We start from the raw sequence: 27,615 nt of genomic DNA on the forward strand, positions 1-27,615 counted from the left end.
CAGCCTCTCCTCGGATCCGGTAGCCTTAGTGGGTCGTGGGTCGCAGTGGTGAGTATTTTGAGTCGCTGTAAAGCTTAAGTTACTGGCTTAATCCTTGGTATGTTGCAGGAGCCGAGCTCTCCTGCGACCGTCCATCTTGGCGGCCCGGCCCCGCCCCCCTCTCCCTTTCTTTTTAATAATTTTTTTTTTCTCTCCTTCACCACAATGCAACCACAGCCTTGGTGCTCCCGCTCTCACGAGAGCGGCAGACAGCCCCCCACGCATGATAAAACATTGGCGCCCAATCTGGTTTAACACCACTCCGCCCACCCCTGCCACCCCCAGGGATAGGGGGATAGAGATGCCACACAGGGTACGACGCATACCGGAGCGCCCAACACATGTCAGCCCAATTAGCATGGAACTACTAAGAGCTCCACAGGCGAGTACACATAGGCATCCAAACCCACACACCTGCTCCCACACACAACGACACACAAGAGCCCGAACTAGGGAGCATCTTCACACTCTCACACTTTTAGTACAGCAGGGGAAGAACATACATGTCACCATGCCTGTCACAACCTTGTCGACCCCGGGTATGTCACCCAACTTGCTTGCTATATAAAAATGTGCATACAACCTTGTCATCAATGTTAACGTTACTTCATTGTTCCGCTCAAAATGTCATGCCATTGTTATCATGAGATTCTGTTAACATGCTAAACCAAGCACGTATAAATAAAGAAAAAGAAAAAAAAGGGTCTTAAAGGGACACTATAGTCACCTGAACAACTTTAGCTTAATTAAGCAGTTTTGGTGTATAGAACATGCCCCTGCAGCCTCACTGCTCAATCCTCTGCCAATTAGGAGTTAAATCCCATTGTTTATGAACCCTAGTCACACCTCCCTGCATGTGACTTGCACACCCTTCCATAAACACTTCCTGTAAAGAGAGCCCTATTTAGGCTTTCTTTATTGCAAGTTCCGTTTCATTAAGATTTTCTTATCCCCTCCTATGTTAATAGTTGCTTGACCCTGCAAGAGCCTCCTGTATGTGATTAAAGTTCAATTTAGAGATTGAGATACAATTATTTAAGGTAAATTACATCTGTTTGAAAGTGAAACCAGTTTTTTTTCATGCAGGCTCTGTCAATCATAGCCAGGGGAGGTGTGGCTAGGGCTGCATAAACAGAAACAAAGTGATTTAACTCCTAAATGACAGTGAATTGAGCAGTGAAATTGCAGGGGAATGATCTATACACTAAAACTGCTTTATTTAGCTAAAGTAATTTAGGTGACTATAGTGTTCCTTTAAGTAAGCTATGGATATTTGAAGAGGGAAAGAGTGAACTAGATATTGGGTAATTTAGGCCATATAATAATTAAAAATAAATATTTGACCAGGCCGTACACATGAAATCTAAATTATTGGGCTCTAGCACACAGATTTGTATTGCTGAAATTTTGTAAAGTATTCTCAATTATGAAAGGTTTACTCCAAGCACCATGACCGTTTTTGATTTGAACCACTGCACATACCGAGTACTTCTGGAATAAAAGGGAATCATGACATGTTACGTGTCCTTAAGGGGTTAAAGGGATTCTATAGTGCAAGGAAAACAAACCCGTTTTCCTGGCACTATAGGCTCCTGCAGTGCTCTCCTCCCTCGCACCCCCTCTCCCACGGTGCTGAAGGGCAGTCATTTACCTAAACAAAGCACAGATGTCCCTCGGCGCTGTGTCAGGCTCCGCCCACGTTTCCCCAATACTGGGGAATGGAGCCAAGGTACTCCTGGTATTATAACCATAACAGCATGTTGTAGTGGCTGTGATGCTTGAAGTAACCCTTAAACTATGGACTCCATTACTTGGCTTCATCCTCCTTTTGTTCAGTATAAGGTCTATTCAGACAATTTTGTCAAGGAATAGAAGGGCAACTTACACTATACAGTGTTTCTGTGTACATTTTTTTTCCCCATTTACCAAACAAAGCATTTGTGAGGTCAGGCACTGATGTTGGGCAAAAAGCCTGGACCCCAATCTCCGTTCATCCCAAAACATGTCCAATGGGGTTGAGATCTCGGCTCTGTGGAGGCTTGTCAAGTTCTTCCACACCAAAATCATCCAAACGGGTCTTTAAAGACATTGCTTTCAGCACTGGGGCACAGTCACGCTGGAATAGAAAAGAGCCTTCCCAAACTTCAGCTAAAAAAAAAAAAAAAAAAAAATAAAAAAAAAAAAAAAATAGTCCCATACCATTACTCCTCCGACCCCCAAAAACTTTACAGTTGGCACAGTGCAGTCAGGCAGGTAAAGTTCCCACCAAACCCATCAGACTGCCAAACAGACGTGGGATTAGTAACTCCACAGAACCGGTTTCCACTGCTGAAGAGTCCAGTGGTGGTGAGCTTTTCACAACCATTCCAACGCTGGGCATTGTACTTTGTAAAATTGAATGTAGCTGCTTGGCCATGGAAACACATCTCATGAAGCTCCAGATGCAGTTTTTGTGCTGACATTAATGCAATGGGAAGTTTGGAACTCGTTAGCAATGAAATCCGTGTTGGCGACTTTTAAGCACCATGTGCATCAGCACTCTGTGACGTTACGTATTCTTCCGCTTTGTGGCTTAGTTGCCGCTATTCCTAAATGTTTCCATTTTCCAATATTACCACTTACAGTTGACCATGGAATATCTAGCAGGGATGAAATTGCAGACTTATTGCAAATGTGGCATCCTATCCCAGTACCACTGATTTCCCTCCCTCCCCCACAAATGTCTGTATATGCACACTGCATAGCTAGGTGCTTAGTTTTATACACATGTAGAAATGGGTGTGATTGAAATTAGGGATCGACCGATATTGATTTTTTAGAGCCGATACCGATACCGATATCCTGTGAACTTTCAGGCCGATAGCCGATATAATTTGCCGATATTCTGTACATTTACCATTTTGGAAAATAAAAAACTATTTCTAAAAGGTAAATGCACAAAATATACATGCCACGTGTAGTGGATGCAGTGTGTTTAGACAGGGGAGCTGTGTATGTGTGTGTAGTGGATGCAGTGTGTGTTTGTATAGGGTGTGTGTATATAATGCAGTGTGTGTTTGTATAGTGTGTGTGTATATAATGCAGTGTGTGTTTGTATAGTGTGTGTGTATATAATGCAGTGTGTGTTTGTATAGTGTGTGTGTATATAATGCAGTGTGTGTTTGTATAGTGTGTGTGTATATAATGCAGTGTGTGTTTGTATAGTGTGTGTGTATATAATGCAGTGTGTGTTTGTATAGTGTGTTTGTATAGTGTGTGTGTATATAATGCAGTGTGTGTTTGTATAGTGTGTTTGTATAGTGTGTGTGTGTATATAATGCAGTGTGTGTTTGTATAGTGTGTGTGTATATAATGCAGTGTGTGTTTGTATAGTGTGTGTGTATATAATGCAGTGTGTGATTGTATAGTGTGTGTGTATATAATACAGTGTGTGTTTGTATAGTGTGTGTGTATATAATACAGTGTTTGTGTAGTGTGCATTATATATACACACACTATACAAACACACTGCATTATATATACACACACTATACAAACACACTGAATTATATACACAGTGTGTTTGTATAGTGTATGTGTATAATAATAGTGTGTGTGTGAGGGTGCATTTTTTATTAAAAACATTTTTTTTTAATTTTTATATTAAATTATTATTTTTTTTAATATATTTAATTATGATTATTATTTATTTTTTTGTTGTCCCCCCTCCCTGCTTGTTGCCTTGCCAGGGAGGGGGATATGTTAATCCCTGGTGGTCCAGTGGCATTGGCTTAGGTGGGGGAGGGGAGGGAAGTGGGGTGGGCAGCAAGCGTTTACTCACCTCCCAGCAGCTCCTCCAGCTCCCCAGTGTAAATCTCGCGAGACCCGCGGCCGTCAGAGCTGGCCACGGGTCTCGCGAGATTTACACTGGGAAGCTGGAGGAGCTGCAGGGAGGTGAGTAAATGCTTGCTGCCCGCCCCCCCCAGGACCGCCGGGCTTGTAATGAGCCTGGCGGTCCTGGGAGGTATTATCGGCAATATCGGTATCCCTATTGGCAGATACCGATATTTCCGAAAATACCGAATATCGGCCGATTATATCGGTAAAACCGATAATCGGTCGATCCCTAATTGAAATCTGAATTCAATAATTAAGAGCTGTGTCCATATGGTGTATTTGAGATCTTATAAGAGTTGTAAAGTCATAAAGGCATCGCTAAAAACATTTTACAGTTATCTTTCTTTTCTTCATATACTAAAAATCTCTGCACTAAAGGTTTGATTCCTGGATCCTTTTAAATGGGGGAACAACAAAGGATTGGAGCAGCATCACAACGTAAGAATGAAGTTTAACCCCTTAAGGACCAAACTTCTGAAATAAAAAGGGAATCATGACATGCGCTGGAGAAAGGCAAGTGGCTGAAGGAGTTTTAACCCATTCAGCCCAGCGGGAGGTGATCCCTGAGAGTGGGGGGACCTAAAGACACTATAGTGCCAGGATAACGAGTAATTTTGAAAGTTGTGTAGGCGACATTGATAGACGTTAGCCTTTACCTGACAACATAGTGCATTTTCCTCTTTTCTTTTATGTTATTTTGGGGGGGAAGGGATCACTAGGGAGGGGGGGGGGGGGGGGCCTGACCGCCACGCTGGACGGACGTGGAGCACCTCGGCTCCCTGAGGAACCCTTAATAAACAACTAAAAACCACCCCTACTCGCTTGGAAAAACACCCAGCTGATTTGAGAGGGCAAAGGGGACCCGAGCAACAACCCTCAGGGTAAATGTCAGCCCCCGCTCTGCAGGCGACACGGACCGATGGGCAGATGGAATTGGGGCCTGCTGTGAGGCTCTGGCGGGAGAGACGGCCGCTCTCCCGTGCTTAGTCCGGCGGGACCTCCTGCATGCCTATTGACTGCATGCCCCCCCCCCCCCCGCCACCCCACACACACACTACAGCGAACGGCTTTACTCTAGTCCACTGACAAACCTAAAAGCCCATTGTCTAGTAGAAAAATAAAGGCATTCAAATAATGTAGGGTGGCTGAACAACACTGTACCAGTCCTCGGTCACTCCCTTTTTAAATAGTTACAATTGAGGCCATACCTTCAAACTGACAATGCTCTGTTCATATTAGAAATAAGAAGTTGAGTCAAACATTTGAGGGGCACTATAATCACCAGAACAACTACAGCTTAATTTAGTTGTTCTGGTGAGTATAATAGCTCCCTTAAGACATTTTCTTGTTACATTGCCCCTCGGGACACCTCCAAGTGGCCACTGGAGGGGCTTCCTGGCGCAGGGCTGTACAGTGAGCAGCCCTGCCATTCAGCATCCCCACACTCTGCATGGAGACGCAGAATATTCCTCATAGAGATGCAATGATTCATTGCATCTCTATGAGGAGGTCCTGATTGGCCAAAAGGGCAGTTGGCCTCGCCCCCGTGCCAATTTTAGCCAATCCAATGCTTTACCTATGGAAAATAGGGAAAGCATTGGATTGGCTAAAAAGTTGCCATTTTGATGAGGTCACAAAGGAGGCGGAGACAGCGCCAGTGGACCCGTGCGTCGCTGGAAATAAGGCGCATTTAAATTTTTTTATAGGGGGGCAAGCCACCTAAATAGGTTAAACACTATAGGGTCAGGAATACGTGTTTGTGTTCCTGACCCTATAGTAATCTTTACTACAAAACCTAGCAGCACAATATGAGAAGTTAATTTGTGAGTTTTTAAAGCAAAAATATCAACTCAAAGCTAAACAAATGCAACAAGGCAAATTAAAAAGCCAGGTCAATAAATCACTGACCAATTTCCCTTGTAATTACATTATATAGAGATCTTAATTTCTATTTTACAAGGTAAAGTATATTAGAGAACAGTGGAAAATGGGAGATACAGTGGATAATGGGATTTACAGTCAAGAAGGAATGGGCATCAAAAGTTGTAACCGGAGAATGCTGCAAACTGAAATTATAATGGAAATGGTACTGCAATGCCCTTAGCTATTGTATACAGGCTGGTGGTCATGAAGGCAATGTGCTTACAATTAGAAAATCTAAATAAATAAATAAAATCAGTTTAAAAAAAATAAATAATGATTAGGTAAGACCAATACTGCAGACTAACATGTGGCCCAGTGCAGCCCATTAAACATAAGTCAAACTCGAAATTGGATTGTCCCCAAACTACACCCATCTCAACATATTCAAGGTATGTGGAATGAAAAAAACAAACAAAAAAAACCCAAAAAACGGCGTTGGTGTACAGCAGGGGTGCCCAAAAGGTAGATCACCCAGATGTTCTAAAACTACAACTTCCATGATTCTTTGTCATTCTAAAAGCATGAAAAACATCCTGGGAGTTGTAGTTGTACAACAACATCTAGGGATCTACCGTTTGGGCACCCCTGGTGTATAGAGAGAGTAGTCTACTGTATTTCACCAGGTTAGCCAATAATGTTTTGTCCAAGGCAGCTTAGATTGCTAAAAGTGACACCACAGACCCCTAAAGCACTTAGCTTCCCAAGTGCTTTGTGTGTGACGAGTGTGTCTTTTTTTTTTCTTCTTTATACAAAAAGTTCAGATTTCAATAGCAATTAGTACTTGTATAAATTAATCTTCTTATATCTCCTGGCTGTCAGACAACCAGTCTAGTTACTTTCTGGTGGTGTCATTCACAAATTATCCACACATCCCAGATAAGTGAATAAACCTGCATCTAGCAAGCCCTTCGATTCAAACATACTTTGCAGGCTTCAAGCTAATGATATTTCCCAGATAGGCACAATAACAGTAGCTTGAGATAATTAGAATTCTGATTAGAGATAGAGATATAAATTTAAGGTTATCCCATTAAATAAAATATTTTCCTGTTCAACTGGAGCATTAACAATGCAGCGTGCCAAAAATCCTAGATATACAACAAATTGGTTATAAAATGAATATACATACCTACTGCGGGAGCATCGTACTCATCTCCAAGCAGTATCTCTGGTGCAGAATAAGCAAGCGATCCACAGCTTGTTGTTAGCTTTTTCCCAGGCTGGAACTTGTTGCTAAAGCCAAAATCTGTCAATTTCACAAGACCCTGCTTTTCAAAGAAGACCACATTCTCTGGTTTCAGATCTCTATGCACAACATGCAATTTATGGCAGTAAGATATTGCATGAACGATCTGAGCAAAGTATTTTTTGGCCAAATCCTCGCTGAGACCTTCTTCATGCTTCATTATGTAATCATACATATCACCTCCATCACCAAGTTCCAAGATTAAATACAATTTGGTCTGTGTATCAATGACTTCATACAAGCGAACTATATTGGGGTGTTGCACCAGTTTCATGCATCTAACTTCTTGGAAAAGATGCCCTGTGGCCAGAGAGTCTAGTTTGGTCTTGTCGATGACCTTAACAGCTACCTTTTCACCAGTGAAGACATGGCGAGCAAGTTTGACAACAGCAAAGTGTCCCCGACCCAAGGTTTTATCCAGGTCATAAAGTCCAGCTATCTTCCCATCATATCCTCTTTTGAAACCTGCCATGCTGTACCAAGTAGAAAAGTTTCCTGAAGCTCTGGCTGTCAGGTTTCTTTCATAATTGAATTTCCAATGCAAGTAAGAAATGCATTTTCACTGTTGATAAGAAATGCCTGTAAGACAAGAAATAGTTTGACATGAGATAATTTGAATACAAATCTTAAATTTATTCTAAAAATAGGTAATGGTCAAGCAATCACAGGAGAGTTTAATAGGTTTTAGAGCCATGCTGCACCACACAGCATTTTAACCAGGGCTCAAAATTTCCACTCGCTACTAGAAATTCAGCCCTGGCAAGAAGAAAGTCACCTTGTTTAATGTGCTATGAATTCTCCAGACTTGCAGTGGCAAATAACTCTTAAGGCCTGGCTAGTAGAGCAGAACTTTAAAAGAAAAACAAACAGTCACCTCAACACTAATATATTAGTCCTTTCATCAACTTTGAAAAGGAAATTGTTTTTCTTTAATATACTTCATTTAACCAAAAAATTAAAAAAAAAAAATCTACTATATTAGAAAAACTCATTCCTACCTGAGGTATATAACAGGTTCCTTCAGCCATGTACATGCATCTTAGGTCAGACAGTTTTTGAATTTGACAGTCAGTCAGATGATGCCACTGCAATGTGAAGCAGGGAAGACCATATAGACTTTATTTTCAAACACTGTCTAACCCAAGGTGCATGCATACATGGCAGAAGGAACCAGTTATATACTAAAAGTAGGGATAGGTTTCTCTATTTTTAAAATTAATTTTACATACACTTAATTTACCAATTAATCTATTTTTCTTCATTAATTGATTAAATGATCATTATTGTTAGTGTTGATGTGACAGTTCTCCTTTAAATTTTAAGCCCTGATTTTAACAGAACAATGTGTATATTTCCCCAAGCTACATAAGCCACGAGTTTTATAGTCCCCTCTTAATCAGAATGAAAAACATTTAAGCACATTTTTAATAAAATGCATAGAAGTAACTTTACAAAGTTTGTGAAGAATAATTACTTTAGAAAATACATTTTGGCAAACTGAAAACTGAACTGCAAAGGGCCAAATTTCTATTAACAATATTTATTGACCTTAATTTTGAAATCTGAATTTCAATTCAACAGTAGTTTAGCAAAGAAAAAGAAAAAAGAAAAAACAAAACCTATTTAAAACTTACTGACTAATGACGTGCAGAGTATGTCATAACAGAATGGGATATGACTTAATCCTTGCTCAACTGTTTAGAGTAATGCAATATGTTAAATGTAACAACGGTCACTGTTTTTACACTTCTAACCAAGTATGAGAGCATTACATTGATCTGGCATCCCCAACACTATTAGTCTATCCAACAACTAGATTTTAAGAACACTGAAGCCATGAAAAGAAGTGTACACCTGGTCACGCAGTGCCTTGCCCAAGTAGACACCTGAGCCCAATGTCTTGAATTATCAATTTATCAGTTATACGTTTGCACCACTACTACCTACCAACACTTCTTACAGGATCACAAACCTATATTCCCGACCCTATAATGCAAAACCCACCATTTAGGTTGCTTGCCCCCCTTAAAAGTGAATAAAATCTTATTTCCAGTGCCGCGTGGGTCGCCCGTCGCTGGCCCCGCCCCCTTCGTGACATCCGAATTGACAATTTTTAGCCAATCCAATGCTTTCCCATGGGAAAGCATTGGATTGGCTAAAATCGGCATGGGGTGGGGCCAAACATATTTTGTCCAATCAGCACCTCCTCATAGAGATACATTAAATCAAAGCATCTCTATGAGGAAAATTCAGCGTCCCCATGCAGGGTGTGAAGATGCGGAACGGCAGTGCTGCCTACTGTGCAGCACTGCCCCAGGATGCACCTCCAGTGGCCATCTGAGAAGTGGCCAATTGGAGGTGTCCCTAGGGGAAATGTAAACACTGCCTTTTCTCTAAAAAGGCAGTGTTTGCATGAAAATGCCTGCATACAATGATTATACTCACCAGAGCAACTACATTAAGCTGTAGTTGTTCTGGTGACTATAGTGTCCCTTTAATGCCATGAAGGATTAAACACCATTATTATGTTTCATGCATCAATGCTGCTTAGCACCTTTTAGGATCACACACTGGGTTATGTATTCCTTCTCAAGCAATAAACATGTAATCCCTCAGGTGACAGAGAAAGGAAGCTGGGGGACGTCACACATAGCAGCGCAGCAACGATGCCCTGGGCAGTTCTATAAATATTTTAAATAATCCTCCAGACAATTATTGCAAGGGATTGTGTACAGAAACAAAAATCTAACAAATTGATACTTTTTTTGTTTAATACATACATGCACCAAAAGTAACAGTATTAGTTTATATCAATATCCTGTTGCATTTTTGGAGCTGCAGCACTTTCAATGAAACTAGGACTCTAAATATCTATTTTAATGTTTGATTCTATAGAACGAGAGTTAAAATACTTTTGCTGCCAGTGCACTGTCTGTTTTACTGTTAATACCAAGACTAACTGAAGACTTTATGTGAAGCAAGCTAGGGTCCTCCTCATTTATTCCATAGAAAAGTATCACTCAATTTCTTCTATCTTTTTAGACAGAGACCTAAATTACAGACAGAATTAGCTCGGTGAACAATCTTCAAATGTAATATAATAGATCTTAAAGTTTGTGAAAAACTTCTTTAGAAAGATGTCTCCATTGCACTGATTAAAGAGATAGTACAGGCACCCAGGCCACTTCATCACAATGAAGTGATCTGGGTGCAATGTCCTTTTAGTTTTAACCCTGCAATGTTTACATTACATGGCATAAATGCCTATAGTGATAAGCGCTTCCTCTGAAATACCAGAGTAAAACTCTGCTATTTCAATCAGATGACCTCATAGAGACCATCTGACAGGTGCAGTGATCAGACAAGCATGTGCATTTGCCTCTCAAAGCTTTCCTATGGAAACCATTTGAATTGACAGATATAATCAAGATGAATTGTAAACAGAAGCAGCTCTAATGGTCACCTGAAGGACAGCCATAACAGGTGTTCTAAGAGACGATGAAAAACACTGCCTTTTTACAGAAAAAGTAATCTTTACAAATTTAAAAATTGCAGGGACAGGCTATTTGCACCAAAACCACTACATTAAGCTGTAGTGATTCTGGTGTTTAGAGTTACTTTAAATCCAATGCTTCAGCAATGATAACATGAAGACTTTGAAATATTGATAATCTTGATGAGGTAGTGTCTCTAGAGGCTGTCTGACAGCCATGAAAAGTATCCTTTATTACAAATACAAACATTGCCATTCCTCAGACAAAAATGTTTATATTTGTCAGACAGCAGGGACAGGGTATTACCACCAAAATCACAACACGCAGTGGTTTTGGTGCCAGGCTACCATTAAAAAGTGTACTAAACATTGAATAAGAGTTATAGGAGTAGACTGATGCATGGGATTGAAAAGGTTAAATAGATGGTTACAAACTGAAACACATAGGGTAAAAGTTTGCGGGCTGCTCACACAATGCATAACTGACTAAACAATTCACACCATCTTGTTTAACTGCTATTTTTACATTCACATCGTTCTTCAAACACCAATGAAGTCTGTCCACTGAGTTCAAAGATGCAAACAATCCACACTGCATTTATTTGTATATTTAGTTGTTTCTATGTATACACATACAGGGGAGTGTTATCAGATATACATGATTGAAGATTATACAAAGGCAAAATATATACCGTGAATGTTTAATGTAACCAAGGTACAGATTACGTAAAGGGTTTTTTGTTTTGCTCATATGGAGTACAGATTTTTTTTAACCCCTTGAGGACGCAGGACGGTTCAGGACCGTCATCGGCATTTTTGCGTTGCCGACCGACGACGGTCCTGAACCGTCCTAAATTTAAAATTTACTTACCCGATCGCCGTCGTTCCCCCGGCGGCGATCGGCGGTGCTCCCGGTGTGGGGAGACTGCCTGCAGCCCAGACAGTCTCCCCATGGCGGTTTAGGACCCCTGGGGCCATGTGATCGCCCAACAGGGCGACCACATGGTCACAATAGGTGTCCTAGTCTCTGCCTGCAGGGGGACTGTCTGTGCTGACAGGCAGTCTCCCTGCCAGTGTAAAATCATAAAAAAATTTAAAGTTATAGTTAATAAAAAAAAAATATATTATTATATATGTGTATATATATGATATATAGACATATATTATACCTATATAATATATGTCTATATATCATATATATATAATGTCATGCTAAGTGTATTTTTATATTAATATGTACATATATTAATATAAAAATACACTTATAATTAATTTGCACACGTATATATATAATATATATAATAACTATATATATTGTATATATATTATTATAAAATACGAATAATAAATAATTTAAATTAAATTAAAAAAATTAAAAATAATAATAAAAAATTGAAAAAAAATTATATATCTATACGAAATTTTATTCTAACTATTTTGATATTAATATATATATTTATATTAAAATACACTTAGAATGAAATTGTATATATATCTATGTATATTTAAATAAATAAAAAGAATGCGAACTATTCATATGTCCATATACAAAATTACATAAATAATTATATAAATATACACGTAGACTTCAAATATATAAATATGCATATATATTTAAATTCTACGTGCGTATTTAGGTAATATTTTTACATAATTAAGTTATTTTATTGATTGCAATTTAAGGGACCTGCCTGCCAACCCAGGCCGAAAGACCAGAGAATTTAATTTGCTATCACTGTATTTTACCCTGTAACGTTCTACGACACCCTAAAACATGTACATGGGGGGTACTGTTTTACTCGGGAGACTTCGCTGAACACAAATATTAGTGATTCAAAACAGTAAAACATATCACAGCGATGATATTGTCAGTGAAAGTGACTTTTTTTGCATTTTTCACACACAAACAGCACTTTTACTGAAGATATAATTGTTGTGATACATTTTCCAGTTTTGAAACACTAATATTTGTGTTCAGCAAAGTCTCCTGAGTAGAACAGGACCCCCCATGTACAGGTTTTATAGCGTTTTTGAAAGTTACAGGGTCAAATATATAGGTCAAATATTTTTACATTGAAAATGGCCAGGTTGGTTACGTTGCCTTTGAGAGCGTATGGTAGCCCAGGAATGAGAATTACCCCCATGATGGCATACCATTTGCAAAAGAAGACAACCCAAGGTATTGCAAATGGGGTAAGTCCAGTCGTTTTTAGTAACCACTTAGTCACAAACACTGGCCAAAATTAGCGTTCAATTTAGTTTTTTACTTTTTTCACACACAAACAAATATGAACGCTAACTTTGGCCAGTGTTTGCGACTAAGTGGCTACTAAAAAAGTCTGGACATACCCCATATTGAATACCCTGGGTTGTCTACTTTTTAAAAAATATGTACATGTGGGGTGTTATTTAGCAATTTATGACAGATAACAGTGTTACAATGTCACTATTGATACATTTTAAAAATTTATGTTTTGAAACCGCAATATCCTACTTGTACTTATAGCCCTATAACATGCAAAAAAAAAAGCAAAAAGCATGTAAACACTGGGTATTTTTGAACTCAGGACAACATTTTGAATCTATTTAGCAGTTTTTTTCATTCGCTTTTGTAGATGAGTAAAAGATTTTTCACATAAAATTCAAAAAACGTGTATTTTTTTCAATTTTTCATCATATTTTTTCATTTTTTTTAAATTAAATTAGATGAGATTATATAAATAATGGTATGTAAAGAAAGCCCCCTTTGTCCTGAAAAAAACAATATATAATTTGTATGGGAACAGTAAATGAGAGAGCGGAAAATTACAGCTAAACACAAACACCACAAAAGTGTCAAAAAGATGCCTGGTCGCAAATGTACAACATCGCAAAAAAAGTCCAGTCCTTAAGGGGTTAAAGTAATCCTTTTCAGGAAAAAAATAAATATTTTTTTTTATAAAAGTTGCCTTTTCAGTCCAATTTGGGGAAATGAAAGCATTTGTTGAAGCATAGTTTGTGTTGAGCTATTTCAATTGCTTTTGTTTGATTTGTTCATTGCAAGCAGCTGAAAGTAATTTTGATTACAACTGTATGTACATATATACACCAATATACAAGATAGAACTGTACTACAGGTGGACAAACTAGGTGCAACAAGACAAGATGGACAATACAGGAATAAACTGTTGAGACGGCCCTGCACAAACGAACTTACGGTCTTTACATTTTTTTTCCCATTCTTCAGCCTATTCACATCTAACATTTTGCAAGTCTAAAATCTGTCAACAACTATAAACCAAGCTTGTTATGATAAGTGAAGTTATAAACTTTTGTGTCGCTACATAAATATTTGAAAACCTGTTTTCTAAGGATATGTTCTGCTACAAAACACTTCATTTGCGTCATTTGGGAGATGTGCTCGAAAAAAAAAAAAAAAAGGGAACTCTTTCATTGATCCATAAAGAGTTATTTAAATTACCAATGCACACGTTTACAACATATTTTCTAGAGAACAGATTGCTAAAGTCTTTAGAAACACGTTAGGCACATACACATTTACTTGGGATCAAGAACATTCACAAAATATAAAATACTGTTAAAATCAGACTTTCACATGCTAGCAGCGGATCTCCTGTTTTTTAATGGAAAACTCCAAGCACTACACTCCACTTAAGCATGCTGGAATGTTTATGGTACAAAGATTGCTTAGAGCATCCCAATGTTGAACTTTTTATATGCGATGTGCTGGGAGCCTCTTCCCATCAGCTGTGCACAGGAGGAAAGGGGGCATAATGGTGTCCACCAGATGCTGCTCCACACCTCACCTATACTAGAAGCTTACTACATTGTGCTAAGCCCAGCAGTGCACAGCTCAGCTCATTGGCTGAGTGTGATCATTTGATGACATTTAACTTAGAAAAATGCAAAGTTATGCACTTCGGGGTTAAGAATGCACAAGCAATTTACACCCTAAATGGTAGTGAATAATAGGGATAACCACACACGAGAAGGATTTGGGAATTGTTATAGACAACAAATTGGGTAGCAATATGCAATGTCAATCTGCCGTTGCTAAGGCCAGTAAGGTTTTGTCATGTATAAATAAGGGCATAAATTCGAGATGAAAATATAATTTTGCCTCTTTATAAATCGCTGGTAAGACCACACCTTGAATATGCTGTGCAATTTTGGGCACCTGTTCTAAAGAAGGATATCATGGCACTGGAAAGAGCGCAGAGACGAGCTACAAAATTGATAAAAGGAATGGAACATTTTAGTTATGAAGAAAGGTTTAAAAATGTAAATCTCTTCAGTTTGGAAAAACGGCGCCTGAGAGGGGATATGATAACATTATACAAATATATTCGGGGCCAGTACAAACCATTATCTGTAAATCTATTCATAAACAGGGCTATACATAGGACACGAGGTCACACATTTAGGCTTGAAGAAAGGAGATTTCATCTAAGTCAAAGAAAAGGTTTTTTACAGTAAGAGCAATAAGGATATGGAATTCATTGCATGAAGAGGTGGTTTGGTCAGAGTCTATACAGATGTTTAAACTGCAATTGGATAAATACTTGCAAAAAAGATAACATACAGGGATATAATTTCTAATTAGTGGGGTAATAGCTGCTTGATCCAATGAGACATCTGACTGCTATTTTGGGGTCAAGAAGGAATGTTTTCCTAGTTTGTTGCAAAATTGGAAGCGCTTCAGACTGGGTTTTTTGCCTTCTTTTGGATTAACAGCAAAAGCATATGTGAGGAAGGCTGAACTTGGACGCAAGTCTCTTTTCAGCTATGTAACTATGTAACTATGATGAGCTCAACAGGTCATGGCTTAGGAAAGTAAAGTAAGCTCCTAAGCAGGAGCTCCTGGCTCTCCTAGCAGACAGCTGTTGAAAAAAAAACAATGCATGCACACACAATAACGTCCAGTGAAGGACACGCATACATACAAATATACACACGTCTTACAAATACATTCTTGCACATAACACATTTCATACAAATATTCAATAACTGCATCTGTACACATTAATATAAACACAAATATTCATTTGAATTCACACTCATCGATAAATACATTTCTGCATTCCAAATACATTGACTCTCTGCAAGATAAACCCAGCTTACACACAGTTCATACAAAAACACTACCAACTGACAAGCTCTCTGACGTAGAGAAATGTCACTTGATTAGCAATTTTGGGACAACAATGACACTGGACAGTGATTTGGGCACAAGAATGGCACTGCTAAGATGGGGACAAAGATAATTTGAGACCAAGATGGCACTAATTAGCTATATTGAGACAAAAAAGGCACTGGGGAGCTGTATGGGGACAGGCGGCACTGGGAAGCTGGGCACATATATGGCACTGTAGGAAATTGGTGACATGTGACCTGGGTTGGGGGTGGAGTGGTTTCCATAGAAAATGGGTGTGGTTAGAAGTGTTATGTTTGTAAAGGGGAGGAGTTCGCAATATAGCCACATGGGCTGACTATTTCAGTGTAAAACCTACAGATGCAAGATACATTATTTACATGCCATGTGTAACACAGGCACAAAGTAGAACAGAAAGCCATTCATTTTCAGAAGAAGACATTCTGATGTATCTAAGGCATGCCTGAAAAGCCTAGCATTAAAATGAAACTAATAGATGCAAATTTGCCACAAATAGGTATCAATTTAACAATTAAAGACATATTTAATAGCTCACATACATGTACCGGTAAGTTTTGATGGGAAATCCTGATATGAAGTGTAAAATCTTTGAAAGATCTCCTTTTGCATCATTCAGATATATCTTAACCCCTTAAGGACCAAACTTCTGGAATAAAAGGGAATCATGACATGTCACACATGACCAAACTTCTGGAATAAAAGGGAATCATGACATGTCACACATGACCAAACTTCTGGAATAAAAGGGAATCATGACATGTCACACATGACCAAACTTCTGGAATAAAAGGGAATCATGACATGTCACGCATGTCCAGTGTCCTTAAGGACACAGGACATGTGAGACATGTCATGATTCCCTTTTATTCCAGAAGTTTGGTCCTTAAGGGGTTAATGCAGTCACTGCCTTTGTAAACGTATAATAAAGAACCCTAGAGTTTATGTCTGGCTAAGAATCATGGGAACATCAAGGATGTGAGATTCCAAGGTTAGCAGCCACTGGGTTAGGTAGGTTTAACCTTTCTTTGTCAGATTGCTATTTTGTAGGCATATTGTTTGCCTCAACCTCACGTATAGGCTTAAGTAGTTATGTAGAATGGTAAAACTGGCAATGGGATTATGCAATATCTGGCACATACACTGCAATGACTAATGATGCTCATCAAGCCTGGATGAGCATCATTACCATCAACATAACAGTTGGCAAACTAAACAGGGCAGGACATGAACAGACTCATGTGTTTTAAGATTACATAACAGTATGACTTCGGTTTAATGATTACAAACAATGGGCAAAAACTTAACCTTCTTCATTCCCCTCAAAAAACATTTTTTTTTTTTTTTTTATAAATGATGGCAGATATACCCGAGTTGGATGGTTTAAGTTTTATTAAAATTCTACGGTCATTAACCGTATCCTCATCGACTAATCTTAAAGGGTTAATCCAACCAAAAAACAGTGTTTTCATAGTTCCAAACTTTACAATAAATAACACCTAAACCTCAGCTCCTTTCCATCACGGAGTCAAAGTTACCCTGAAGCTGGATGCCCCCTTGCCTGATGTCAGATGCCAATTTTGCACAGAATTGACATTAGCCAGCTCTGAACTTTGTTTTGAGCCAAGTAATGACACTGCTAAAGGTGATGTAACATCTCTGGCAGCCAAGGGGGTAATCTCTGTACGTGCAGAATGTCAATACGGACTCCAGACACTATGACTACATCAAATCACTGAAGTGGTCATGATTCTTGGAGTACCCCTTTCATCATGAGGCTCTGGTTGTGACTTCTGCACAACCAAGTATCAAATACCGATCCTCCTTTGGAGAATACTTAACATTTAATACAATAAAACAAACAATGCTTGTGGAATCAAATCTAAAGCTACATTTAGAGAGCACATATAGCCTGGTTGATAAAGAAAATGAAAAATCGTATTTAGAAGTTTGCTTCATATGATCAAATACAGACTTGAAACAGCAAAATATTGACTACAAGAATCTCCCCAAGCACAGTCCACAGAGTTTGCTAAACTAGTCAGGGTAATTAACAAACAGCAGAGGCCTGAGTTCAAGTGAACTCTGCACCATCTACACAAGGGACTTATTTTTCTGACTTTAGACAGAATGCCTTGTGTCATTACATAAGATTCTTTGGTTGGGAGAATGTGTAAAGTGTCTAATGGGAAATAAGAACAGATATGTATCCTACAAGTATTGGCAGTGTAAAGCTTGTCAAAACCACATAGTGAAAAGATAGAAAAAAATAAATAAATAAAACTACATAGATTGTATTAATTTTTGAAATTTTATAGATGGCATCATCTCTTGTACAATATAGGAATTCATGTAGACTAAATAGACCACATTCTACAAATCTATTTATAAAATATTTTACCAGGAAGGATACATTGAGATTTCTCTCGTTTTCCTTGTCCTTAGAGTCATGTCTACAAATGCTCGCAGTTTAGGGAATAAGATCCATGAACTTGTGGCAATAATGGCAACTGATAGTGTAGATTTAGTCGCGGTTACTGAGACATGGTATAATGAGAAAAATTACTTGGACATAGCAATACCAGGGTACTCTTTATATGAAAAAGACCGGGAAGGCAAGAAAGGGGGAGGAGTGGCCCTGTATGTAAAGGATAGCATAAAATACAGCCTAATAAAAATTAGTGAGGCGAAGATAGAGTCCGTTTGGGTTACGTTAGAATTTAGTAATCACACAGTAACTCATGTAGGTGTGATTTATAGGCCCACAGGACAAATAGAAGAGTTAGATAATCTACTAGTTGAGGAAATAGCTAAAAGAGGGAAGTTATCATCATGGGTGACTTTAATCTTCCTGATATGAATTGGAAAACCAAAATAGCCGCTTGTGCCAGGAGCACACATTCTAAACTCCCTACTGGGATGGTCTCTAAAACAAGTCGTTGGAGGAGCCAACTCGTAAAAGAGGCCATACTAGATTTAGTGTTAACAAATGGAGATTTGGTATCAGATATCACTGTAGGTGAAAGTTTAGGATCCAGTGATCATCAGTCAGTGTGGTTTAATATAAGAACAGTGGCTGAGTCACACCACACAAAAACAAAAGTTTTAGACTTCAGAAAAAAAAGACTTTTCTAAAATTAGAATATGTGTAAAGGAGTCATTATCAGACTGGAGCAATTTAAAGGGGGTCCAAGAGAAATGGGATTATTTAAAAGTTGCACTGCTGAAGGAAACAGAAAATTGTATTAGGCTTGACAGTAAAAGCAAAAATTTAAAGAAACCACTGTGGTACTCCACAGATGTGGCCAAAATAGTAAAAACCAAAAAGTTAGCATTTAGTAAAAGAGCTTAGTGGTGTACTAGCAAAACCATTAACAGATTTATTTAACCAATCATTGTTAACAGGAGTAGTCCCAGAAGATTGGAAGTTAGCAAATTGTGTGCCCATTCACAAGAAATTTAGCCTTTCAGTAGTGGGGAAAGCAATGGAAACCATGTTAAAGGATAGGATTGTTGAACATCTAAAATCCCATAAATTTCAAGATCAGAGACAACATGGGTTTACTTGATTGGGTAACTAAAATAATAGATCAGGGTGGTGCAGTAGACATTGCTTACCTAGATTTCAGTAAGGCTTTTGACACTGTTGCACACATAAGGCTTATCAATAAACTGCAATCTTTAAGATTGGATTCCAATATTGTTGAATGGGTAAGGCAGTTGCTGAGTGACAGGCAACAGAAGGTTTTAGTCAATGGAGTATATTCGAAGCATTGGCTTGTCACCAGTGGGGTACCTCAGGGATCTGTACTCTCTTTAATGTTTTTATTAATGATATTGCAGAAGGTCTTGATGGTAAGGTATGTCTTTTTGCTGCTGATATTAATATATGTAACAGGGTTGATGTTCCAGGAGGTATATGCCAAATTAGGGATCGACCGATATTGATTTTCTTTAGATTGGGACTGATTGGGGGTGGTATATATTAGGGGATGTTTGTAACTAGGTTTGTATGTATTTTTATTCATCATCATCATCTTTGTTAAAGATTGTCCCTGAGGAAGTCCCTAACAGGGAATTAACGCGTTGGACTGATTTACTTTGATTGAGACTCACATTTACCAAGTATTTGAAGCAAAGAAGACACACCAAGTATATTTCTGAAGGCACTTCTTGGGATGTCAAAGTGTGAGCGAGCATTTGTCACTTGCTCATATATCCAATTATAATATATACAGTATTGCACTATGCCATATATTTCTTATTTCCCTAGCTTTGAATAGCCCCATACACATGCTGAGTGACAGGCAACAGAAGGTTGTAGTCAATGGAGTATATTCGAAGCATTGGCTTGTCACCAGTGGGGTACCTCAGGGATCTGTACTCTCTTTAATGTTTTTATTAATGATATTGCAGAAGGTCTTGATGGTAAGGTATGTCTTTTTGCTGCTGATATTAAGATATGTAACAGGGTTGATGTTCCAGGAGGTATAAGCCAAATTAGGGATCGACCGATAATGATTTTCTTTAGAGCAGATACCGATAATCTGTGAACTTTCAGGCCGATAGCTTACCGATATTCTGTACATTTACCATATTGAAAAAAATAAAACTATTTCTAAAAGGTATATGCACAAAATATACATGCCACGTGTAGTGGATGCAGTGTGTGTAGTGGATGCAGTGTGTACAGTTGCAAGAAAAAGTATGTGAACCCTTTGGAATGATCTGGATTTCTGCACAAATTGGTCATAAAATGTGATCTGATCATCATCTAAGTCACAACAATAGACAATCACAGTCTGCTTAAACTAATAACACACAAAGAATGAAATGTTGCCATGTTTTTATTGAACACACCATGTAAACATTCACAGTGCAGGTGGAAAAAGTATGTGAACCCCTAAACTAATGGCATCTCCAAGAGCTAATTGGAGTGAGAGGTCAGCCAACTGGAGTCCAATCAATGAGATGCGATTGGAGGTGTTGGTTACAGCTGCCCTGCCCTATAAAAAATAAAAAAAAAAGCACAACACACACACACCCCCGTTCTGGGTTTGCTTTTCACAAGAAGCATTGCCTGATGTGAATGATGCCTCACACAAAAGAGCTCTCAGAAGACCTACGATTAAGAATTGTTGACTTGCATAAAAGCTGGAAAGGGTTATAAAAGTATCTCCAAAAGCCTTGCTGTTCATCAGTCCACGGTAAGACAAATTGTCTATAAATGGAGAAAGTTCAGCACTGCTGCTACTCTCCCTAGGAGTGGCAGTCATGTAAAGATGACTGCAAGAGCACAGCGCAGACTGCTCAATGAGGTGAAGAAGAATCCTAGAGTGTCAGCTAAAGACTTACAAAAGTCACCGGCAAATGCTAACATCCCTGTTAGGGAATCTGCAATACGTAAAACACTAAACAAGAATGGATTTCATGGGAGGATACCACAGAGAAAGCCACTGCTGTCCAAACAAAACATTGCTGCACGTTTACAGTTTGCACAAGAGCACCTGGATGTTCCACAGCAGTACTGGCAAAATATTCTGTGGACAGATGAAACCAAAGTTGAGTTGTTTGGAAGAAACACACAACACTATGTGTGGCGAAAAAGAGGCACAGCACACCAACATCAAAACCTCATCCAAACTGTGAAGTATGGTGGTGGGGGCATCATGGTTTGGGGCTGCTTTGCTGCGTCAGGGCCTGGACGGATTGCTATCATAGAAGGAAAAATGAATTCCCAAGTTTATCAAGACATTTTGCAGGAGAACTTAAGGCCATCTGTCTACCAGCTGAAGCTCAACAGAAGATGGGTGTTGCAACAGGACAATGACCCAAAGCATAGAAGTAAATCAACAACAGAATGGCTTAAACAGAAGAAAATACGCCTTCTGAAGTGGCCCAGGCAGAGTCCTGACCTCAACCTGATTGAGATGCTGTTGCATGACCTCAAGAAAGCAATTCACACCAGACATCCCAAGAATATTGCTGAACTGAAACAGTTCTTTAAAGAGGAATGGTCAAGAATTACTCCTGACCGTTGTGCACGTCTGATCTGCAACTACAGGAAACGTTTGGTTGAAGTTATTGCTGCCAAAGGAGGTTCAACCAGTTATTAAATCCAAGGGTTCATATACTTTTTCCACCTGCACTGTGAATGTTTACATGGTGTGTTCAATAAAAACATGGCAACATTTCATTCTTTGTGTGTTATTAGTTTAAGCAGACTGTGATTGTCTAGTGTTGTGACTTAGATGATGATCAGATCACATTTTATGACCAATTTGTGCAGAAATCCATATCATTCCAAAGGGTTCACATACTTTTTCTTGCAACTGTATATAACGCATGCAGTGTGTGCGTAAAGTGAATGCAGAGTGTGTGTGGTGTGCGTGTTTGTGTAGTGTGTATATAATGCAGTGTGTTTGTGTAGTGTGTATATAATGCAGTGTATTTGTGTAGTGTGTGTATTTCTGTAGGTACGTAATTTGGGGGGAGGGGGCATTTAAAAAAAAAAAATCAAATATTTAATACAAAATTGTTTAGTCCCCCCCCTCCCTGCATGTTACCTGGCCAGTGAAGGGTGGGATATAGCATTCCCTGGTGGTCCAGTGGCATGGAAAGTACAGTGGGAGCCTGCAGCAAGCACTTACTTACCTTGCCAGCAGCTCCCCAGTGTAAATCTCGTGACCTGTGAGCTGCTGGGGAGGTAAGTAAGCGCTTGCTGGGGGCCCCCGCCGGAACCGCCGGGCTTGTGTCCTGGTATGTATTATCAGCAATGTCGGTATCTCTATTGGCCGATACCGATATTCCCGAAAATCGGCCGATAAGATCAGCCAGACCGATAATCGGTCGATCCCTAAGCCAAATAGCAAATGATTTAGGTAAACTAGAAATATGGTCAGAGTTGTGGCAACTGACATTTAATGTGACTAAGTGCAAGATAATGCATCTTGAATGTAAAAACCCAAGGGCAGAGTACAGAATATTTGATAGAGTCCTAACCTCAACATCTGAGGAAAGGGATTTAGGGGTGATTATTTCTGATGACTTAAAGGTAGGCAGACAATGTAATAGATCAGCAGGAAATGCTAGCAGAATGCTTGGTTGTATAGGGAGAAGTATTAGCAGAAGAAAGAGAGAAGTGCTGGTGAGACCTCACTTGGAGTATTGTACATAGTACTGGAGACCGTATTTCCAGAAGGATATTGATACTTTAGAGAGAGTTCAGAGAAGGGCTACTAAACTGGCTCATGGATTGCAGGATAAAAAAAAAAAAAAAAAAAAAAAACTTACCAGGAAAGGTGGAAGGATCTTAGCATGTATAGCTTTGAGGAAAGATGAGACAGGGGGGCATCTGATAGAAACATTTAAATACATAAAGGGAATCAACACTGTAAAGGAGGAGACTATATTTAAAATAAGAAAAACTACCACAACGAGAGGACAGTCTTAAATTAGAGGGCCCAAAGGTTTAAAAAAAATAATATCTGGAAGTATTACGTTACTGAGAGGGTAGTGGATGCATGGAATAAATAGCCTTCCAGCTGTAGTGGTAGAGGTTAAGCATGCGTGGGATATGCAAAAGGCTATCCTAACGATAAAATAAGGTCAGGGACTAATGAAAGTATTTCAAAAATTAGGCAGACTAGATGGGCCGAATGGTTCTCATCTGCCGTCACATTCTATGTTTTCTATCTGGCAAAAAAGGAGGTTGCATTGTCACTGTTGAAAGATTTTCTCTTCTGAAGAGGTTAATATCCAATAACGACTTCTGCAGCTGTGCAAGACAGAATTGCTGCAGGCCAGTGTTGCAGCAGATGGCTATAGTACTCCCCTGCTCGCTCCTTTCTACACAGTCATAGAATCTCAAATAGGCACTGCAGGACATTGAGAAAAAGACTCCAGAACTCATCCACCTCAGTAACTTCATTTCCATCTGCATCCATAGTAATTTTAGAAACCCCTTTGATCAAAACCACAAGGCCAGACCACTACAGCTAGAAAAGGGGCAATCTGCTCTTCATAATGCAATAAAAGGGTTGAAATCTGCTGTTAAACATTTCTGTTTATAACATTCATAACAATGTTTGAAGTCTGGATTTGACAACATGTTGGGAAGCAAAGTTCCAAAAATTCTGTGGCTGCTATTTGTTTCTTTCATTTGCTTTGACATGTTGCCCAAACAAAAGCATTGGATTGAAAAAAAATTGGCCATTTTGATGATGTCACAAAGGGGCGGAGCCAGCGAAGCGCTGTAAATAAGGTGAGTTTTAAACTTTCACTGTGGGGGCTGGGGGGGGGGAGCCACCTAAACAGTGGGTTTAGAACTACAGGGTCAAGAATACATATTTGTGTTCCTGACCCTATAGTGTTCATTTAAAGGACCACTCTAGTGCCAGGAAAGCATACTCGTTTTCCTGGCACTAGAGTGCCCTGAGGGTGCCCCCACATTCAGGGACCCCCTCCCGCCCGGCTCTGGAAAGGGGAAAAGGGGTAAAACTTACCTTTTTCCAGCGCAGGGCGGGGAGCTCTCCTCCTCCTCTCTGCCTCCGTTCCTCCCCGTCGGCTGAATGCGCACGCGCGGCAAGAGCTGCGCGCGCATTCAGCCGGTCACATAGGAAAGCATTCATAATGCTTTCCTATGGACGCTTGCGTGCTCTCACTGTGATTTTCACAGTGAGAATCACGCAAGCGCCTCTAGCGGCTGTCAGTGAGACAGCCACTAGAGGAAATAGGGGAAGGCTTAACTAATTGATAAACATAGCAGTTTCTCTGAAACTGCTATGTTTATAAAACAATTAGTTAACCCTAGCTGGACCTGGCACCCAGACCACTTCATTAAGCTGAAGTGGTCTGGGTGCCTAGAGTGGTCCTTTAAGTAATCCTTGCCAGATGAGATATTGGAGTTTAAAAACAAATAAAAATAAACAGATGGATGGGAAGAATATTAAAACATCCTATGACTAAATGCATCGCATATATTAATATTTCTTTCAGTCTATACCTGGCTAAGAAGCCATCAGACTGGTGCCTAGGACACACCACTTAAAGGGATATTGCATTTGCATCATCTCAAACTGGTTATAGTGTCTGGAATTCCCTGGTGCTATAATTTTATTCAGCATTAAACAGTTTTAAAACTAAATGAGCGTTCCCAGCAGACCATCCCCTCTGTGCTGCTTTGGCTAATGAGGCCTGAGCAGCAATAGTCAGCCAAGCAGCAATAGTCAGCCAATGAGCCTGAGCAGCAATAGTCAGCCAAGATTGGTTGAGAGTGTCAGCTGACAGCTTTTAGTCTATCCAGAGCACCAACTAACAGTATGAAGAGTATGACTACAAGGAAGTGTGTAATTTCTGTCTTAGCCACACATCCAGAAGGGGTCAGACTGTAGGTGGCCAGGGACCTTAGTGTTACAATACTCTAAGATGGTTTAACACTGAATGGAGGAACAACAATTCAAAGAGATTAAACTGTTTTAAGGACTACAGTGTACATTTAAACAGCAGTTTAAAATTTAAAGGTGCAAGTGACCTCTAGGCACCATAATCACTAAACTGACATGATATCATTTTGGTGTTCGGAGTGGTCTGTTAACCCCTTCAGGACGGAGTCAATAGCACACGTTCTGATCAAAACAAAATGTAAACAAAAACTGGAATTTGCACTATATGTCTGTTCAACCGTAATTCACCTTTTTCATATTAAGTGCACCCACACTTATATATCATTTTGTTCAGGAGAAACAGGGCTTTAATTTCACATGAACTATTCATACATGAAAATTTATTATGAATAAAGTAAAAAAAAAAAACTGAGAAATGTAAATGCATTTTTTAAAAATTGTAGTTCCACACCACATTTTAGCTGTAAATGTCATAATACTGTTAGCTTTTACTGCAAAAAAAGGACACATTTGGATTCAGCAAAGTCTCGCGAGTACAACAGTAGCCCCCATTAACATTTTTTACGGTGTTTTGCAAAGTTAAAGGGTCAAATATAGCACATTCCATTTTTGACTCTCTAACTTTCCAAAACACCATAAAAACTGTACATGGGGGGTACTGTTATACCTGGGAGACTTCACTGAACACAAAAAGAAGTGTTTTAAAACAGTAAAACATATTACAACAATAATATTGTCAGTAAAAGTGCTGTTCGTGCGTGAAAAATGCAAAAAACTTCACTTTTACTAAAAATATCATTGTTACCAATAGTGTTACCATTTTGAAACACTAATGTTTGTGTTCAGCGAATTCTCCCGAGTAAAACAGTACCCCCCATGTACAGGCTTTATGGTGTCTTGGAAAGTTACAGAGTTAAAAAGAGTGCTTGCAATTCAAATTCTCTGCACTTTCTGCCTGGGTTGTCAGGCATGTCAAATTTTAATTATTAAATCACATAATTATGTTAAAATATTACTTAATCCCTTAAGGAAACATGACATGTGTGACATGTCATGGTTCCCTTTTATTCTAGAAGTTTGGTCCTTAAAAGGAACACTATAGTCACCTTAATTACTTTAGCTAAATAAAGCAGTTTTAATGTATCGATCATTCCCCTGCAATTTCACTGCTCAATTCACTGTCATTTAGGAGTTAAATCACTTTGTTTCTGTTTATGCAGCCCTAGCCACACCTCCCCTGGCTATGATTGACAGAGCCTGCATGAAAAAAAAAAAACCTGGTTTCACTTTCTAACAGATGTAATTTACCTTAAATAATTGTACCTCAATCTCTAAATTGAACTTTAATCGCATACAGGAGGCTCTTGCAGGGTCTAGCAAGGGGATAAGAAAATCTTAATGAAACAGAACTTGCAATAAAGAAAGCCTAAATAGGGCTCTCTTTACAGGAAGTGTTTATGGAAGGCTGTGCAAGTCACATGCAGGGAGGTGTGACTAGGGTTCATAAACAAAGGGATTTAACTCCTAAATGGCAGAGGATTGAGCAGTGAGGCTGCAGGGGCATGTTCTATACACCAAAACTACTTCATTAAGCTAAAGTTGTTCAGGTGACTATAGTGTCCCTTTAAGGGGTTAAATATACACATAGAATTTTAATATATATACATATATGTATTTAAAGTCTACGTGTACACGTAGTTATGTAATTATATATATTTGCGGTTATTTATATATAGAATTTCATTCTAACTGTATTTTGTTTATACATACATATATATATATATATATATATATATATATATAACAAAATACAGTTAGAATGAAATTACATATATATAATTTAAATTTTTTTAAAATATTTTATTTAATTATTTTATTTATTATTGTTATATATATATATATATATATATGTGTGTGTAACGTTATTCTAAGTGTATTTTAATACATATATATATACACATACACACACACACATCATATGGTTTGTCATACATTAGTGTATTTTAATGTTCATATAAGTGTGTGTGTGTATATATATATATATATATATATATATATATATATATATATATATATATATACACACACACACACATACACACACACACACAATTTATTTTAAACATGTTTCTATATTTTTTTTTTTTACATTTCCCACCAGCAGGAGGGGGGGGCTCTCTCTTTGAGAGCGATCACATGGCCCCCGGGGGCCTGATTTGCATTGGGAGGGCTGCCTGGGCTGTCAGGCAGACCTCCCGAAGAGGATCGCGGCGGAGGTAAGTACATTTTACCTCCTGGGGGCTTAAGCCGTTACGGCGTTCTATGCCGCCGCAATGGCTTTAAAGCCCATTTAAATGGGGACGGCATAGAAAGCCGTTAAGGGGGTTAAAAGAACTTTAGGTTAATGGATATCACACAAGCAAACAGCACAGACATCCTACACTAGTGCTCGACAAATTCTTGC

At 38.8% G+C, this 27,615-nt stretch overlaps 1 protein-coding gene across 1 annotated transcript in view; it reads right to left on the reverse strand.

Annotated features, from left to right (window-relative positions):
- Positions 1–27,615, reverse strand: part of SNRK (SNF related kinase) — a 53,241-nt gene that overhangs the window by 17,240 nt on the left and 8,386 nt on the right. The window contains exon 2 of the mRNA XM_063452231.1: positions 6,968–7,663. Coding sequence (XP_063308301.1) covers positions 6,968–7,556 — 589 coding nt within the window. The 5' untranslated portion in view covers positions 7,557–7,663. The remainder of the gene's footprint in view (positions 1–6,967; positions 7,664–27,615) is intronic.

The sequence above is a fragment of the Pelobates fuscus genome, chromosome 4, assembly GCF_036172605.1.
Source record: "Pelobates fuscus isolate aPelFus1 chromosome 4, aPelFus1.pri, whole genome shotgun sequence".
In the NCBI taxonomy this organism is placed as follows: domain Eukaryota; kingdom Metazoa; phylum Chordata; class Amphibia; order Anura; family Pelobatidae; genus Pelobates; species Pelobates fuscus.